Source organism: Prionailurus viverrinus, chromosome D3 (assembly GCF_022837055.1).
Source record: "Prionailurus viverrinus isolate Anna chromosome D3, UM_Priviv_1.0, whole genome shotgun sequence".
NCBI classification, from domain to species: domain Eukaryota; kingdom Metazoa; phylum Chordata; class Mammalia; order Carnivora; family Felidae; genus Prionailurus; species Prionailurus viverrinus.
In genome coordinates, this window is record NC_062572.1 from 14,014,272 (window position 1) to 14,033,542 (window position 19,271).

General features: G+C 58.6%; 1 protein-coding gene across 1 annotated transcript in view; it reads right to left on the reverse strand.

Moving 5' to 3' along the window:
- The window catches only part of TESC (tescalcin), a 52,600-nt gene that overhangs the window by 349 nt on the left and 32,980 nt on the right, over positions 1–19,271 (reverse strand). Inside the window, exons 3-7 of the mRNA XM_047828813.1 lie at positions 11,847–11,927; positions 7,460–7,599; positions 5,795–5,856; positions 5,585–5,692; positions 1,841–1,888 (exon numbers count right to left, since the gene is read on the reverse strand). Coding sequence (XP_047684769.1) covers positions 1,841–1,888; positions 5,585–5,692; positions 5,795–5,856; positions 7,460–7,599; positions 11,847–11,927 — 439 coding nt within the window. The remainder of the gene's footprint in view (positions 1–1,840; positions 1,889–5,584; positions 5,693–5,794; positions 5,857–7,459; positions 7,600–11,846; positions 11,928–19,271) is intronic.

The following is a 19,271-nucleotide window of genomic DNA, read 5'->3' on the forward strand; positions in this document are numbered from 1 at the left end:
TCCCCTCCACCAGGACAGGTGACAACCAGAGAGCCGGTTTCAAGGCTGTGAGCCAAGCGAGGAAAAGAAACTTCCACCTGCCTTTCTGCGGGTTAATTTGGCTCTGACGTGTGGTTCCTCTCTGATGCTGTCACAGCAAATTGTTATTAAGTGCTGAATCCAAGCTCTTCGCTCCAAGTCATTCCCGTCCCACCCACCACACTTCAGGCTCTGTGATTTTCATGCGAGTTCCTTAACCCCAGTAAACCTCTTCATCAGCACCATGCCGGGACCACCACCTGCACTGCCCACGTTAAGTCACGCGATGTCGGGGGCTCAGAGGGGATCATCCGTGGAAACATTCTGTAAACTATTAAGCGCTGTGCGTTAGTCGCACCGTTTCATTAAGCCATCCTCGCTAATTAAAAGGTCACGACAGTTTGGTGTTTATAGCCTCCCTGGGATAAGCCACCTCGGTTCTACGTAGACAAGCTCACGCCCGGGAAGGGCAAAGATGTCCGCAGGCACGTACCTGGCACGGGTTCTGCCGTGACAGTCCACCCTGGCCACGGCCCCGGGGGACATCTGACCCGAACTGCCACGCTACGAGCCTCCCCACTCCCAGGACTGCGCTTGCCAGCTCTTTGGCCACTCAGCGGGGCGGGGGCGGCCCAAGAGGGCCGCAGACGGAGAAACGGCCAGACCTGGCTCGGCCTCCCCGCTTGTGAGAACTTGTAACACTCAAGCTGTCGCCTGCAGCATCTCCAGGGCCTGCCACCAGGCTGCAGTCAGAGTCCTGCCGGCACCCAAGCTGCTTCCTGGGATCCTGCACCTGTTCTTGGTGTGGTGCTGGGAGGGGTCAGAGAAAACAGACCCGGTTCCTGGGGAAGGTAGTGGGGCACCCGGGGTGCTTTCTGCTAAATGCCAGGTGGGAACAGGGTCACCGGCAAGGCCCAGGGGAGTGGAGGGGCCAGCCGGTCAGGAAGGGCCCCCACGGGGTGGGGACAGGCTTGGGGAACACTGGAGGCCTTGGGTGGGGGGCAGGGGGAGACTTTCGGGGAAGAAGCTGGGTCTCGCAGGCTCTTCGCCCTGCCCAGCCCCAGCGGGTGCAAGGCGGAAGAGGCTGCCCAGCCCCCTTCCTGCAGAGCTGGCAGCTGAGTGGCCAGGTTAGCAGTGCAGCCCGGGCGGAGTGCCCATCGAGCTGCCCCCGGGCTCCATGGGGCTGTGACCGCCCAAGTCCCCGCCCGGCTCCAGGCCCGGGCCCATCAGCGCGCTCAGGCAGGTCAGAGGCTGGCGCGGCAGGCTGGACCGGGACCTCTGGGTCGCGTTCCCCTGACTTCCTGTCCTAATCCCAGAATGAGCCTGGTGGCCCGCTGTCGGGGCACTCGGCACCAGGCACAGGGCAGGCGGGTTCATCTCCCTCCGCCGGGCACCTGCCAGTCCGAGCAGTGAGGGGGTCCCAGTTCCCAACCTCGGAGCACGTTTGTGACGGCAGGGGCCTGGTGTCCACCCGTGGGGGCTGGGAGAATGGGCAGCTATGTCCAAGGCACGGGAGAAGCGAGGGGCTAAACCCCACACCGCTGATTCCACTATGTGACTCGCAGGCATAGAACATTCCAGAACCCGGTTCCAACTGTCGGCAGTGACGCTTCTGACATGGGGACCGGGGACTTGTGGGGGAGAAACGGTATCGTCGCAGCCCTTTTGTAAGGCTCCAGTCGCTCCGACCGCGTGTGACTATTGCCCTCCCGATAAAAATTAGTACAGCCGTGCGTGTCCCCTTTCCACAGAGGTGCCAGTCTCCTCCTGCCCAGCGGGCAGGAACCCCCCTCAGCCCCCACCTCTGCTCCTAGACACCCACCTTCAGGAAGTCGTCGAAGGTGATTCCCTCGTACACCTGGTCAGGCTCCTGGGGACAGAGCACATGCAGAGTGAGCGGCCTCCCGGGAGACCCCATCCCCCCCCGGGACACAGATGGTTGGGCCCATTCAGTCACGAGAAGCGGGGGTCCCTCCGGACCTGCTGCTTCCAGCCGGAAGCCAGTCCCTCCGAATTCCAACTCGGACTGGAAGGGAGGGTGCGGGCTGACCAGGGCCCCATCCAAGGCCCCCAGGGAGAACCTGGTGGGTGAGGGTGGAAAGGAAGGCGGTGGGTACAGAGGCACGGGCTCCCCTTCCCCCCGGCCACCCTGCTGCCATTTCCCGGTCCTGCGTCACCATGCCCGCACTGACCCTCTGAGCTCACAGACCACTGGGGCAAGGGGGGTAAAGGGCCGGCCCGTGCGGCCCACCCCTCTCACCCAGTGAGTCACCATGATAATGCCTGCCCGCCGGGCCTCTCACCCACCTAGTCATGGCCAGTGCCAGTCTCCACCTGTGTCCTTCCTGCTCTGGGCACACATGACCTCATGAGACCAGAGGTGGGGCTCCTGCCCCTCGTACGACTATCTCGGGCTCTGGCACAGCTAAGGCTCCCCAGACCTCACCCCTGCCTGCAGCACTCTGTGACCGAAAGCCCAGCTGCCGTCCCGTGTCCATCAACAGAAGACTGGCTAAATAAATCGTAGTCCTCCATGCTATTGATTACCAAGCATCCATTAAGAAGGGGTCGATCCCTACATGCAGATATGGAAAAGGCTCCAAGATGCATAGTGGAAAAAAACGCAGAAAGAGGTCTGCAGATCCGTGCACGCATTCCAATTTCTTCCTGTATCGCTAACCAGACTGTCGCCATCTGCCCTGGGGACGTGTGGGGTCAGCAGAGGCAAAGGAGTCCGGTCAGTTCCATTGTGTGCACGTCAAAAATAAAAGACACACGTGTACGTCGGTGTGTGTTGGAAAATAAACTCCAGCAAGGATGCTTCCCTCTAGGGAGGAGTGGTTGAGGGGGAGAAGGGCACAGAGAATTCACCTCTCTTCCTATACCTCCCTGCAATTTTTTTTAACCTTTTTAATGTTCTATTTATTTTTGAGAGAGAGAGAGCGTGAGTGGTGGCAGGCGGGGGAGGAGGGAGGCAGAGAGAGAGGGAGACACAGAATCAGACGCAGGTTCCAGGCCCTGAGCTGTCAGCACAGAGCCCGACGCGGGGCTCGAACTCACGAACCGCGAGATCATGACCTGAGCCGAAGTTGGATGCTTAACCGACTCAGCCCCCCAGGCGCCCCTGGAGTTGTTCTGATGTGTATTAAATAGCAGGCACTCAGTGTCTGCTATTTGGGCTCTGTTCTTAGTTCCATTTTACAGATAAGGCCACTGAGGTGCACAGAGGCAAGGCCACCTGCCTGCCCAGCTGGGAGTAGCACGGCTGACTCCAAGTGTCTGATAGGATTCTTCACCCTCTGGGGTTTCTTTACACTTGTTTTTAACACAGAAAACAAATCTATATATACGTCTTAATTTTGTAAATGTGACCAGTTCTCCAATCCCCCGGCAGGTCCCTGGGGCTCCCTGCTCCTCCCGCCCAGGGGCGCAGGGAGAGGTGGGTGCCCTCTCTCTGAAGGCAACCCCCAGGTCCCCTGGGGCAGCCGAGGGGAGCTAATTATAGACCAGGCTCTGTATCCTGGGCGGGGGCGGGGAGGGGGGGGAACCCAAGCTGAGACCCCAGCCAAGCAGCCCCACCCTCAAGCCACAAGACCGTCCAGAGAAAGCACTCTGGGAAGAAAGCACTGCTCCGATCAATAACCGGCTCTGGAAGTCCATTAACGCGGGGCGATGGATCGGCTGGCTTCGGTGGGCTGCACAGGCTGGAACGCTCGGCGTCCCTGGAGGCCGGATGGTATTGAACCGCGCGGCCGGCCCTCGCCCTGTGCGTGCGTGTGCATGGCTCACGTTTATCCGGCTGACGTTGACACGAGAAAACATTTTCAGAGCACACGGAGGACCCGTAAGTAGAGAGAGAGGCTCGGGACACACACCCGGGAGGCAGCCACGGGCTCTCAAATAGCCCCGCTTCTGAGGTCGTGTGCCTTTTATGCAGATGAGCAGCTGCCAGCTGCCAACAGTTTCACTGCAGCAAATTAAGGAAACTGTCACCGGTTGCCACCGGAGCGAGACGGGGAGCAATTTGGAGGAGGAGAGTGTAATTAAGTCAAATGGGAATTTGGCTTGCCGGCACGGCAGGGGGATCCCTGCGCTCTCCACGGAGGTCGCCGGCCCTTTCTGCCACAGTTAATCTGCTGAGTGGGGGGTGGTTTCACCAAAGCCAGACGCCTCCCCCTGGGCCCCAGAAGCAGACCGATAAAATGCAGGCCAAGAAAATGACCACAGCCCCTGCCTCTGGGAGCAGGCCCCGGGCGTGCCAGGACCCTCGATGGCAGGCCGGGGGCACAGACAGCAGGTTCCGGCAGGAACACACCCCTCCACTCGGGCCGTGCTGAACCCAACGCCGTAAAGGCATCGAGAGCCACAGCCGCTTTAAGCACAAGGTGTGAGGAGGTTGACGGTTCGGTGGGACCCACCGAAACCCTCAGGGAACGAAGTCATCGAGACAGTCGGGTGCCCGTCCTGTCCTCAAGGTCCCCCGGGGCTCAAAGCCACTGTGCCGGGCTAGCCAGGCTAGACCCGGTCCTACAAGAGTGTGTCCAGCGGGCACAGTAAAGATCACTGCCCCCAATTCCAGAAAGTTCCTTATGTCCTCGGGCCTCAGTTTCCCCACCAGTAAAATGGGACTAAAAACCTATGAAACAACGCACGTCTGCACATGCCGTGCGGTCACGCTCAGAGGGAGGAGCCTACCCGCGGGTGCCCCACACGCGCGACAGCCACCACTCGTCGGGCCCAGTGCGGCGACCGTTCGGCTCACTGTCTGTTTCTGGGCCCCTCCAGTTGACGGCTCTTCATTGGGGACCATCCCGGCCTCCTGCCAGGGACATCTGGCCACGTCTGGGGACACCCTTGGTTGTCACGACTAGGAGGGAGTGACTGACGTCTAACGGGTGAAGGCCAGGGACGCGGCTAAACACCCTACGACTCACAGGACGGTCCCCACCACGGATGGCTGTCCCGCGTGGCGCTCTGAGAAATGACCCAGCCGCTTCCTACCAGCGCAGCCCCGACGAGCACGTGTGTGGAGGCTCCAATGCTCCCGCCTGCCTGTCCTCCTCCCCCCTCAGCCCTGCCCCAGGCCCCCGGCAGCCACACGTCCCCCTCCACGGCTACCTGCCTCTGGCCCCCGCATCACTTCTGGGGCCGGCCGGGGGCTCCCCCTCCACAGTCGCCAGCCCCGAGGCCAACACCCCCCTCCTCTGTCCCGTTTACACGTGCCCCCCACTCCCAGCTCCACACGGGTCCCCAGACTAGGTGGCCCTGCTGACCCCTTCTCCAGACCAGAAATGCCCTCCCAGCCACTTGTCATCAACTGCGTGTGGCACGCTGACAGCAGGGCTCGGTGGGGGGGGGGGTGGGGGGGAGGCTACACACTGCGGGGGCTGCCTGGCGGGGTCTCCACTCCAGGGGTCTCCCCGGGGCGGGAAAGCAGTGGGGTAAGAGCAGCGAGTCGGACAGGCACCACCAGGCCTTCCAGAAACACGGACCACAAGCAGGGCAAGGTGTGGGAGTTAGCCAAGGGGCAGGGGAGGGGACCGGAGATTCTGGGGCCCTGGCTCACCATCTGCCCCACGCACACGCTGGCCGCCTCCATCATGGCCCCGTCGGCGATGGAGCGGGCCGACTCCTTCTCGATGTGCGGGTTTCCCGACAGCAGCTCCTCTACCACCTGCCGGGCGAGTAGACACAGGGTGACCTTGGGCCTCCGTCCAGGCCACGGGGCGGGGAGGTGCCAGGAGCCCTGGCCCGTGGGCAGAGGAGCATACTTTACATTTCGATATTCCTCCAGGGTGATGCGGCCGTCGCTGTCCGAGTCATACATGTGGAACAGAACTGGGGGCGGCGGCGGGGGGAGAGAGAAGGGCTTGGTCAGACGAGCCAGGAGGGGAGCCCCGGGTCCTCCTGCTCCCCCAACCTTCTTGCTCAGAAAGCTACCTCCAAATGAGCAAAAGACACCCATAATGAACCCTAAACGGCAACCGTAGGGGTCAAGGGCAAAGGCCGTGGGTCCAGACCGCCTACTTCCTGGCGGGTGACCTTGGGCAAGTGACCTAACTTCTGAGCCTCGGCTCTCCCACCTATAAAACGAGAGCAACAACAACAGTGTCCACTTCGAGGCGTCCCGAGGGCTCAGTGAGCCACCGAGCTGGGGGTTAGGGACCAGCGGTCCCGGCACACTGTCAGCGCAGATGCGACACTCTCGTCGAAGTGAAGACAAATCAACATGATCCCAAAATGTCATTTCCTCGAAGACTACCATCGGCAGGTCGTGGACCCCACTGCCCGTGCTCCAGACCCCTGACTGGTCTGAGCTGGTCCCTGGCGGGCCCGAAGGACACCAGCACCTCCTCTCCTCTGGTTATCCCACTTGGTGACAGTCCTTTGTTCCTTTACTGGCATCACGCAGCATCCAGCAGCCCAAAGAGGCCAGGAGCCGAAGGGGGGGCAAGCCCTGCCCCAGCGGCTCACCCTCAAACTCACAAAGTCCCCGGCCCTGACCCCGCATGGATCAGACGCCCTGAGCCACGCAGCGTGTGGCAAGCGTCATTTCTTCTCATCCACACGTGACCCCGTGAGGCAAGGCTGCCCTGAGCCCGTTTCACAGACTGCACCGTCGAAGCTCAGACAAGTTAACGTGTTTGCCCACGGCTGCCCCATGAAGGGAGGGGAAACCAGGGGCCCCCACGACCTCTGACCTGGCCCTTGGAGCAGGTGGGCAGCTGGGCCGCCACCAGGCTGCCCCCCGTCCAGGATGCCGTCGGAAGGCCTCGGGCCACCCAGCCCGGGAAAGTTCCCGGCAGCCCTCCCGTCTGCATTCCAGAGCTAAATACAGCCCAGTCCCCGTGTTTACATGTTCCTGCCGATGAGGCTGAGCCTCGGGTGGGGTGGGGGCGGGATGTCAGGAGTCGTGGGAAAGTCCACACCAGGGACGGACGTGTGACGCATGGGACCCTGGGACCCTGTGCTGCTTGGCCAGCCCGGATCACAGCCAACCCTGCTCCAGAGCCCGGAGGCCCGGGGGGTTCCTCCAGGACATATCAGCCAGAGGCTTGTCCCATGAACTTGGCATTTGAGGCGCCTCGAGGACGAGGGAAGCCAGGGTCTCTGCCTATGTGACCTCACTGAGCCTCACAACGGGCTGTGTTCACCATCAGCACGTGTCCTGGTTCAAGGCCACACGTCTGCTTAGTGGAAGGGGCCCGACTGGAGCCCAGGTCCTTGCTCTGTTCCCGTCACCCACTCCACCCCCCGCCATTCCCCCAAAACACCAGCTGCTGGGGGGTGTCCACGAGGAGGCCACCAGGGCGCGGCCTGGGAGGAGAAACACCAGTGGGGGCCTTCCTGGGTGCCGTAACCTGGGACCGGCGTCCCCCCACCCACCCCTCCATGCTCGCCCACCGCCTGCCGCAGGGGCGCGGCCCCCATGCTCACGCACATCTCAGCTTCTCCTTCCGGCACAGCTGCACCTGCTCCTCGTCCATGGTGGTGTCGATGGGCCGGAAGTAGGACATGATGGTCAGGAAGTCCTCAAAGTTGATCTCGTCGGCCAGGCCACTGGATCCCTTGCGCAGGTTCCTGTGGGAGCAGAGACGGGAAGTCAGCGACGGATTAAACGCCGGATCTTACTCTTTGAGCGCCGATGCTTCAGAGAACTCGGCCCTTCTGGGCACACGCCTCGCCCACGGGGGCCGTCCTAGCCTTGGGTTCTGTTTCCCAGCAACCTGCTTATGGGGTGCGGGGCAGCTGGGGGGTGGGGGGTGGGGGTGGGAGGGGTGGAGGAGGTGCTGCCCTCCCAGACCTCAGCATGAGGGGGGCCAGGGGGAGACACACAGTTGCACTGCTGTTGGTGAAGGCCGGGGTGGAGAGCTGCCTGGGTGTGCTACAGTGCGCAGGGCGGGGCCCTCAAGGGTGGGGAAACCAAGGCACCAAGCACTTCAGTAACTCACCAAACTGACCCTTTCCTTCAGATCCAGGGCGGGTAACCGCGGCCCGCGGGCCAAACCCTGCCTGCTGCCGATTTTTGTATGGTCCGTGAACCGAGAGAAGGGCTTTTATGTTTTCGAATGGTTGCAAATAGGTTTTCGGGGAGAAAAAACCCGAAACGGTAGCAGCACTTCATGACAAACTTTGGTAAAAATCACATAAAATTTGCAAGTCAACGTCTATAAATAAAGTTTTATTGGCACACAGCCACGCCCATTCATTTGCTGTCTGTGGCTGCTTTCCTGCTACCAAGGCAGAGCTGAGCAGCCCTGACAGACACCGCATGGCCCACGAAGCCTAAAATATTTACTCTGTGGCCTTTTGCAGAAAAAGTTTGCCGACTCCTGCTGTCTATCAGCTGCCTCAAACTCTAGCACAGTGGTCAGCTTGGCTGAGTAACCGCTTTACTACCAAAGTGAAAAGTCTACTCTTAATTTCAGGGTTTTTTTAGCAAGTCAAGGCGGGCTCCAGGTGGTCGCCGCTGACCTGCTTTTCAGAAGGGGCAAGAAGGGTTCGTGTTCCAGGTGAGGCTCAAGCTGGGTCAGCCTCGTGGCTGGCCCGGTGCCAGGCATACAGCAGGCGCTCAGCAGACGGGCAGTTTCCCTTCTCTTCTGCAAAGATGCCCAGTTCAGACACTATTTTCCATCCTTAACTTCCCGAGGATCCCATATGATGGAACCCTTCGAGGTGGGGAAGGACCCTGCTCACACCGCCCTCCAGACCGGCTTCTCCGTCCACAGTCCTGTTCCTGAAGGGTCTCGGGAGGCAAGGCTGACCGTGGTATTTCGTGCAAAGAAAATTCTGTTTCTGCCCCACCCCCCCCAAAGTCCTTCTTCACCACGCCCCTCGGAACTTCTAGGACGAGGAGTGAAGAGCTACGGGATATACAGACTCTTAGCTGCAGCGTCCAGGCTGTTCTGGGGACTGGCTGGGGGAGCCCTTCCTCAGTCGTCCCCTCTTCAGAGACTTCCAGGCTGCCTGCCTGCCTGGCCTCGCCTACCTGCCATGGCCACCCAGCTCCGCCATTCCCAGCAGGACCCTCCCCCGCTGTGCTCCAGGAGCAGCCACATGGGCTTTTGCAAAACGCAGATCAGACCCCACTGCTCCCCTGCCCGAAGCCATCCAGAGGCCTCGGTTCTCAGGGTAACCCCAGCTCCCCCCACCTGCTATCTCAGGCCCGGAAGGCAGGTATTGGTCTCACCAGCCACCCCAGCCCTGGACAACCCTTCCTGCCGCACTCCGGTCCCCACAGGCTTGTCCGGATGTCTATCTTCTGGACACTCAATATCCCCCGACCGCCTGACATCACTTCCTTCCTCCTGTGGCAGCACCGCGTCTGCACCAGCCCTCCGCCAGCTGTCCTAACTCCGGACCCTCCGAGGAAGGGGGGGCTTGTCCCTCCTGCCTCTCACTGACCGCCCCGAAGTCCAGTCCCCGAGCCGGACAGAGGCCTCAGCCGACACCTGAATGCCACCCGAGAGCTGAAAAACCAGCTCCTGAGGCCGCTCCCAGTTCCCACGGGTGACGGATGAAAGCCAAGCTGCGACCTCGGGTCAGATTTAAGGCCCCCAAACATTCTTGCCCACGCCAGGAGTGCCCTCTCTCTCTCTCTCTCTCGTCCGAATACGCTCCCTGCTAGAGCAGTGGGGAGGAATGAAGGACCAGCCTGCGCGTTCCCGGCCCCGGCCGGCTCCCGCAGGCCCCGGGGAGCCGGCTTTGCTGGTCCCTCCGGGGCCACCACCCTCTCCCCACCCGAGTGGACCTCGTGCTACGGGAGACACTGGCCCCTCCAGCTCTACCCCACGGAAGGCTGGGTCCCTGGTGCCCGGCCAGCTACTCAGGTGGCCAGGTCCGCACGGAGCCTTTTGGAAACAAGCGTCCCCTTACAGACCCACACGCGGCAGGCACGCGGACAACGCGCACACATCCTCACCACCCCCCCTTGCCGTGCCAGGCACCACTAGGCTCTGGTCACCTTCTGCCATCTTCCCGTGACACCTTTCAACCCTAGACCCCAGCCCTAGAACCCCCAACCCATATCAACTCCCCCGGCACCCCCTCCCGCCACCTGTCAGCCTCACTGCCCACCGAGGCCTCCCTCCGAGACCCTTCAGACAGAACCAGGGTCACAAGGAGGTGGGGGCTCTGAATTCCAGCCCCACCTCCACCACGGACCGTGCGCCTTCCACCCCGGCGACGGGACAATCCGCCGTGAAGGTTCCTTCTGCGCCGGCTCGTCACCTCCAACCCCAGACCGGACTCTCGCTCCGTCCTCTGGCATCCCCTCCCCGGTGGCGCAAAGCTGCCCACGGCTCTCCGGCTTCCCTCAGCAGCCCTGCCTCCAGCCTGGGGGAACCGCAGGATGCTCCCTCCCGGGCCCCGGGCCCCTACAACGCGCCGGCGGCCAGAGTGTGCGCTCCACGCCCCACCTTAAACCCATCAGCGCCCCCCCCCCCCCCGCCCCCACCGCTGCTCTCAGGTTGAGGTCAAGACCCCTCTTACTGGTCAAGAGGCCGCACGATGCAGCTCTGCCCTCCGCACCCCTCTCCTCTTGCGTGGCCTGTGCTCCGGCCAGACCTCCTTTCTGCCACACACACTCGCTGTACTTTGTGCCGCAGGGCCTTTGTACATGCAGTTCTGTCCTCCCAGAACACCTCTCTCTGCTTTGCCTCATTAACTCTTGGTCACTGTCTCAGGCCTTGCCCTGCATCTTCCAGAGCAGCTGAGGACTCCTACCCCTACCCCATGAACAGGGAAGGCCCAGAGAGGGAGGCACAGCTGGCAGAACCAGAGCTGAGTGGCTCAGGCTCACAAACCTGAAATCTGTCCGGAAGTCACTGCCCATCTTCTGGCCACAGCATGGCTGTTCCCTTCCTCCCTCTTTCTGCCGGTTCTCCCGGTTTCTCGGCCATCTCTGCAGACACTGGCTGTCGGGCATATGGTCCCGGTGTGTTTGCCCACAGGCCCTGGCAGCCTGGAGAGGGCGTACCCGACCCGAATCTTGCTAGAGCCTCAGACAGAGCTAGCCTCCATCCAGTCACGAGAGTCTCGCAACTCCGACAACGCTGGACGGTTGAGGACACGAGCTCTGCTTGGAGCCTCAGCTCTGGGACACTGGCCCAGGTGCACCGCCTCCCTGTGCCTCAGTTTCCCTGTAAGTCAGGGCAATGAGCAGAATGATAGCCAACCTGGTACACATCAGATCAGTGTACCCTCAGCAATCCTGCGAGGCAGATGCTATCGTTACATCCGTTTTACAGGTAAGGGAACTGAGGTAGCCTCTGAAATCACCCTCAACGATCCCCACCTCCTGGCACTCAGCCCCGTGTGGTCCCCTCTCCTCGTGTGGGAGGCCCTGGTGACTCACTTCTCATGAAGAGGACACAGAAAAACTGATGGGAGGTCCCCGAAGTGGGGCCTGCTGGCAGCCACATGTGTGAGCTTGGAAACAGAGCTGCCCCCCGTCGAGCCTTCAGATTGCTGGAGCCCCAGTGCCTTTGAACCCGAGAACTCAGATAGCTTGCCCGTGGGTCCCTCATGTACAGAAACAGTGAGGTGGTATTTGTTTTAAACTGCTAAGTACTGGGATAATTTGTTACGCAGTCATAGCTAACTAATACACAGGCCTAGAGGGACTGAGTGAGCTGCCCAAAGTCAACGAGCCAGAGTTGTCTGACCCAAACTGTGCTCATAACTCCTACTCAAAGCAACCCCCTCCTCTGCTCAATGGCTTAAGGAGATATTCGGAGCACACAGCACCATAAGAAGGTACAAAGGGAAAACACTCCCTCAAGGCCAAAGTCATCTGCCATCGGGCCGGTTCAGGGACAAGGGCCCACCTGTTGTCGAAGAAGGCACGGACGATTTTGGAGCGGATCGGGTTGAGCTCCAGGTCAGGAACATTGTTGAAGTTCTCTTTGCTGAGTTCCAGGAAGGAGAAGCACCAGGAAAAGAAAGAGGGGGGGAGAAATCAAATGTCAGATGGCAGGTCCACCACTTATCGGGCTGTATTTTTAATCCTGAGCCAATCCCACAAGAAGAGTCCAGAGATGAGACTGGAATGTGCTGCATTGATCTGCCCCCACTCTAACCTTTGACTGGCAGGAGCTGGGAGGATTCGGAGGCTCAAAGATGTTACGTGTCCTCGACGTTCACCCTCAGAAAAACACAGAGACACAAGACGTGCACCCCACCCCAAGGACTCAGAGACCACCGGAGGCCCATCACAGACCCCCAGGTAAGGAGACCCTGGTTGGGCCATTCTGGAATTGGGGCAGCAGAATGGTGGCTTGGACACCAGAAGATAGTCTGACGAGTCCTCAGTGGGTGGCGTGGAGAGTTACTGCGTGCCCCAGCAGTTCCACTCCTAGATATACGGCCAAGGGAAATGAAAACACGCATCCACGTAAAGACTCGTACGTGCGTGGTATAGCAGCCTTACTCATAAGAGCCACAAAGTGGGAATCTCCCAGGTGTCTGTGAATCGATGAGTCGATAAATTGCGGTCGATTCTCCAGCCATAAAAAGGAGAGAAGTAGGGATCCACGCTGCAACACAGAGGAGCCTTGAAAACACTAGATGTGCTGACTAAAAGCAGCCAGACGCCAAAGACTACACAGTGTGATTCCATCTACACGAAACATCTAGAACGGGTAAATCCGTAGAGACAGGAAGTAGACCGGTGGTTGCCAGGGGCTGGGACAATGATGGAAAGTGACAGCAAAGGTACAAGGTTTCTTTAGAGGATGATCAAAATGTTCGGAAATTGACTGTGGGGCTGGACACACACCTTCAAGGATTCTAAAAGCCACGGAATTATATACACTTTTTTAAGATTTTATTTTTGGGGCGCCTGGGTGGCACAGTCGGTTAAGCGTCCGACTTCAGCCAGGTCACGATCTCGCGGTCCGTGAGTTTGAGCCCCGCGTCGGGCTCTGGGCTGATGGCTCAGAGCCTGGAGCCTGTTTCCGATTCTGTGTCTCCCTCTCTCTCTGCCCCTCCCCTGTTCATGCTCTGTTTCTCTCTGTCCCAAAAATAAATAAATGTTGAAAAAAAATTAAAAAAAAAAAAAAAAAAGATTTTATTTTTAAGTGATCTATACCCAACGTGGGGCTTGAACTCACAACCCCGAGATCAAGAGTCGCCTGCTCTACCCACTGAGGCAGCCAGGCACCCCTGGAATTATACATTCTAATGGGCAAGACGTATGGTAGGTGACCTGTATTTCGGTAAAGATGTTTGAAACAACAAAAACAACAACAACAAAAAAACGATGCTGGCTTGGGGTGGGAGAGGGTGAATTTCAAACCCAGCTACCCTGTCCCGGGGTCATACAGGCTGCGGGTCCACAGTCCAACCTTCCCACATAAGGCCATCCTCTGTTCTCAGAACCTGCTTCCTACTCACCTCTTTCTTCTGTTCCATGGACTTCAGGGAGTAGTAGCCTTGAAAGGGACCCAAGGCACAGGCTGGTAACCCCGGGGAGCAAGGAGGCACCCCAGGCCAGGGAAGAGGAAATAGTAGCTACTTAAAACGAGAATGTCCAGGGGTGGGATATTCATCAGATCTGGAACTCAAAACTAGAACAAAGCCCTGCTGGGAAGGAGGAAGTGCCACATACCTGGAGGATTAAGCACGGTTTGAGTTGGAAGCTTCCCGAAGCACATGGCTGACCCCTGTCCCGCCCCCACCCTACCGATGGGGAGACTGAGGCCCAGAGGGAAACGGAGACCTGGTCCTGGCGTTCAGAATCCCCTGCCCCCGTGAGCCCACCCCGACCCCCACACTCGTTTCTGTCTTTCTCCCGATGCTCCCGGCCGGGCTGGCTGGTGGGGCGCCGGGCCAAACTCAGGAGCCAGTGTCAGTGGATGCCCGCGTTTTAGATTCCTAAGATCCCAGGTCCAAAGAAGGGGTGCACTCAGGACAGTGGCCTGGGGGATGGAATACTATTTGGCCATGACAAGGAATGTGGTACGGATACATGCTACGATGTAGACCAACTTTGAAGACATGGCACTAAGTGAAGGAAGCCAGGCACGGGATGCTTGGGTGGTGCAAGCAGTTGAGCATCTGGCTCTTGATTTTGGCTCAGGCTGTGATCTCGCGGTTTGTGAGTTCGAGCCCCGCACCCGGCTCGGTGCTGACAGCTCAGAGCCTGAGCCTGCTTCGGATTCTGTGTTTCCCTCTCTCTCTGCCCCTCCCTCACTTGTGTGTTTTTTTTTTTTCCTCTCTCTCAAAAGTAATTAAACATAAAAAAAAAAAAGAAGGGAAGGGAAGGGAACAAAAAAGAAAAAGAAAAAGAAAAAGAAAAAGAAAAAGAAAAAGAAAAAGAAAAAGAAAAAGTAGCAGCCTGGCTCAAAAGGGCCACGTATGAGAGGACCCATTTATACTTGGTGACTGGAAGAGAGAAATCCATAGGGACTGAAAGACGACGACTGGTTGCCAGGGGTAGGGTCCTAGAGGGGTTGATGGCTAATTAGTACAGGGTTTCTTTGGGGGGGTGGTGACAGAAATGTCCTCAAATTGATTGCATACTTTCTTTTAATATACTTTTAAAAATTCTTTTAAATGTTTATTCTTAGAGAGAGACAGAGTGTGAGCAGGGGAGGAGCAGGGAGAGAAGGGGAGACACAGAACCCGGGGCAGGCTCCAGGCTCCGAGCTGTCAGCACAGAGCCTGATGCAGGGCTCGAACCCATGAACCAGGAGATCATGACCTGAACCAAAGTTGGAAGCTCAACCAAGCCACCCAGGCGCTCCTGATCACGTACTTTAAATGGGTAAACTGTACAATAATGTGCATTATATCTCAATGCTGCATTTTTAAAAAATCCCCTAAAATACATCCAAAAACCAAAAAGCAAAGAACCACTGCACTGTGACTGTATTTACATAAAGAACAAAAGGTACCAACACTAAGCCCTGCAGCTCGAAGTCAGGATACAGGTCAACTGCTTTCGGGGAGGGTGACCAGGAGGGGCCGTGGGGAGGCTTTGAGGCTGAGAACGTTCTGCTCTCGATCTGGGTGTCGGTCATGGGTATGTTCAATCCATGAAAGTCCCTCTCTGTGACCCGACACATTTCTGCTTTTCTCTGTGCACATCATACCCAACTGGAGACAAGAGACAGAATGCCCAGAGACCCCGCATGGGAACAAGTCAAGTCAAAGGGGCCACGTGGAGCCGGAGAGAGACTTCTGGAAGAATGGAAAAGCAGCAACCAGCTGCCCCGTGGCGAGTTAGTACACGAGACCCCAAGCCCCCTCTGGCTTTCATTGGCCAGAGGGTCACGGCTAATTCCTCCTCAGCCTCAGTTTCCTCATCTGTAAAGCAGGCACACAGCTGCCACAGACGGAAGCTTTCACACGCCCGAGCGCATGCAGCATGGGGACAGGGACTCTCATTCCCATAGCCCCACATTCTCAACCTCGTATGGCTGGGGGCATCACAGGTGCTCAGGGAGCGGAGTGGAAGGGGCGGGGCTCGCCTCCCGGTTCATTCTGTCCTGAGCACCTGGCTGGCACCAGACTCAGTTCCCCTCCCAGGTGCCCAGACCTTTCAGCTGCTCCCAGGACTTCCCCTTGGATCCTTGGAGACCATCAACCCCCAGCTGTGGCTTGCTGAGCTCGGGAATGGGCTACCAGAGGAGCTGTCCCCCGGAGCTGCTGGAAGAAGCATAGTGGGGGACACACCCGGGAAATGGATCTGGTTAATTCCCCGGAAGGGAACAGAGACCATCGACAGGGAAACTGCGGGTGCTAGGGGGTTGGGAGAAACCCGGGCCTATGCTGACTCTGGAAGGAGGCAGGATAGAGGGAAGAAGGACCTCACGGAGCCTGACCAGTGTCTACAGAAGAATGGTAATAAGAAAAGAAGGCTGGGGCGCCTGGGTGGCGCAGTCGGTTAAGCGTCCGACTTCAGCCAGGTCACGATCTCGCGGTCTGGGAGTTCGAGCCCCGCGTCAGGCTCTGGGCTGATGGCTCAGAGCCTGGAGCCTGCTTCCGATTCTGTGTCTCCCTCTCTCTCTGCCCCTCCCCTGTTCATGCTCTGTCTCTCTCTGTCCCAAAAATAAATAAACGTTGGAAAAAAAAAAATTTAGAAAAGAAGGCTGACCTCCCACTGACAGCAGAGGAAGTGAGGCAGATACTCGGACTCGGACGAGGGCAGTGTCCTGGGTCCTGGCATCACAGCCTTTGGCGGGTCTGTGCAGGTGTCTCAGAAGCCCAGCTGCCCTTGCTCCCTCTCTCCATGGGTGCCTGCTGGATTCCCCCTCAAAGCTCAGCTCTCCCTCACACGGGCACCGTACTGATGCCCCGTGCCTCAGTTTCTTCATCTGTGAATTTGGTGAACACCTAGCACCTCCCACGGCAAAGGGGACGTGAAATCAAGTGTACCCGGGGTCTGGTTCAGGATCTGCTCCTCACCAGGCCCATCATCTTGGGTGAGCCTCTCCACATCTCAGAGCCTCGATTTCTCCTCTGTGAAATGGGGATCACGGGAATGCCTAGGCAGTATCATGGGGTTAACGAAATTACTAAATCCGATAAACACACATAAGGTACTTGGGACATTGCCTGACACACAGCGAGCTCTTAACTTTAAAATGAGAATAATAGGGGTGCCTGGGTGACTCAGTTGGTCAAGCCTCCGACTCCTGGTTTCGGCTCAGGTCATGATCTCGCAGTTCTTGGGTTCGAGCCCTGCGTGAGGCTTCTCACTGACCGCGTGGAGCCTGCTTGGGATTCTCTCTCTCCCTCTCTCTGTCCCTCCCCCACTTGCTCTCTGTCGGTCTCAAAATAAATGAATAAAAGCTTAAAGTAAATAAATATATATGTATACACACACACACACACGTATGCGTGTATTTAAAAGTGGAATAATACCAACTAACCTATTACTCCCAAGGTGTCTGGTAAGTGCTCTAAGAGATTTACCTTATTCTCCTACAAGGCAGACACTCATCCCCATGTTAAAGATGGGGGAAACTGAGGCAGAGAGCTAAAGAACTGTCTTGTGGCAAAGAAAAGAGACAGGCAGCACTCGGAAGCCCCAGGGAGCAGATGCTAGCAAGACTTCGGTCCTGGCTGCCGGTCTCGGGGACACTCCCGGATATTTGCCAACCTCCTTTTTGAACGAGCCGATTGCAGGCCTCGAGTCCAGAGGAGCCTGGGAGAGGCTGACCGCAGTTTAATGTCCCATAAACGCCAGTTTCGGTCTTGTTTTCCTTCCTCCCCCACCCCCACCGCCAGGTGCCCACTGGGCCGGTAGAACCGGCTCAGCTGAAGGTGTTGGGCCCAGGCTGCAGCCCGAGAAGGGCTCTGCTCCACCCAAGCCCAGGGCTCTGGGGCCACAGCTGATAGGCGGTGGCCAGGGGGTCCGGCCATGGGGCCCCTGTGACCAGCGGGGAGGGGTCCCCCACGGAGACCCCAGGGGCACACAACTGGCACACCTCCTCTGGGTGGGGTGGGGGATCGAACCCCGGGCTTTAAGGGTTCTCTGCACCCCCCTCGCCCGCATCCTGAGGGCTTTCCCAGGGCCAGGCTGTGCTAAGCGCTTTGCAAACACCGCCACGTTTGATCCGCCCCACACACAACCACAGTCCCCATCGTGCAGGTGAGAAAAGGAGGCCCAGGGAGGCCAAGTGAGGAGGCCACAGCCCCACAGCTAGGAGGACAGCTCTGAATCCGGCTCTAACCGCCCTGTGCGCTTCCTCACACTTGCTACTTCCTCTGGGTTGCACGGTTTTACTTGAAAGAGAGCACACAACTGAAATCTTGGTTGGGGATCTGCCCCCACCCAGCCCCGAGAGGCCCCATCCGGGACCCAGAAAGAAGGCAAGACAAGCGTCCAGCCCGCAAGGGAAGGAAAGACTGAGCAACCACCAAGGAGGGGCTCCTCCGCAAGCCTCGTCGTGGGGGCCGGTTTCCGGCAGCTCTGAGGGCCAGCTTCTCTGCCAGGCCCTCTGCCGGCTCGGTCATCCTCAGCCCCCACCGGGCCTGACCCACCGGGAGCTGAAGACCCAGCGAGGCCCCAACGGCTCCCAGCCTGGAACTCCAGCCTCCCTGCTCTCACCGGCCCATCGGAGAAGGGTCTCTACCGCGGGGGCTGCCTGCCCAACTCTCCTGGAGGCCCCACCCTGGGGAAACTGGGGACCCATGGGGACTCACAAAGGAGGAACCAAGAGTCACTAACCGCGGGTCTCCCCGGGCAATGCTGAGCAGCTCAAAGTGTCATCCCCGGACCAGAAGCATCAGTCTCACTTGGTGTGTGACACACAGAGCCCTTAGCTGGCCCGGAATCAGAGCCTGCATTTTAACGTGATCCCCGGGGAACTCGCGTGAAGGTTAACGTTTAAGAAATGCTAGGAATTCCCTAACCGTGCCAGGCGTTTCTCCCGTCCACATGCCTTTGCACAAAAGGTCTGGCAGAGGAGCACCTGGGTGGCTCAGTCGGTTAAGCGTCCAACTCTTGACTTCGGCTCAGGTCATGATCTTGCAGTTCGTGGGATCGAGCCCTGCATCAGGCTCTGCACACTGTGCAGCCTGCTTGGGAGTTCCTCTCCCACCCTCTCTCTCTCTCTGCCCTTCCCCAGCTCATGTACACACATTCTTACTCTCAAAATAAACACTAAATATGTGTGTGTGTGCGCGCGCGCGCGCGCGCGCGCGCACACACACACACACACACACAGAGCCCTGGTCCCCTTGCCACCAGGCAAACGCCTCTTTCAGTGACTGGGGCAGCATCACCAACGTCACCCTTCCCCACCACACGCTTTCTCAACTTCTCCTGTATCTGCTCCAGGCCCGTACCCAGCTGTCCTCTCAACACCTGCCATGTGCTGATCACAGGGACCTTCCACGTGCCAGACCCGCTTCCAGGTGCTGGCTTCAGCAGTGAGTGGGACAGACATCACCCCTCCTGGGATTCCAGCAGGGGAAATGAGACAGAGGGAAAATGACCTGTCTCGGGCAGCAATGAGCACTTTGCAAGCACACCAAGCAGAGACAGGACAGAGACCCCAGAGAATCGGATAAAGTCTCAGTGGGGTGACCAGGAAAGGTGACACATGGCAGAGAGCAGAGGGTGGCGAGTTCTCAAACCCCCAGGGAACACGGGGCCGCGTCTGGGGACCTTTTCGGGAGTCACCCGGTGGGGGGGGGGTCCCAGAATGTGCTTTACACCCTACCATGCACAGAACACCCCTGCCCCCACACACATTCTCCCCCAAGTGCCAATAGAAACCCCGCTCTGGAGAAAAGCATTC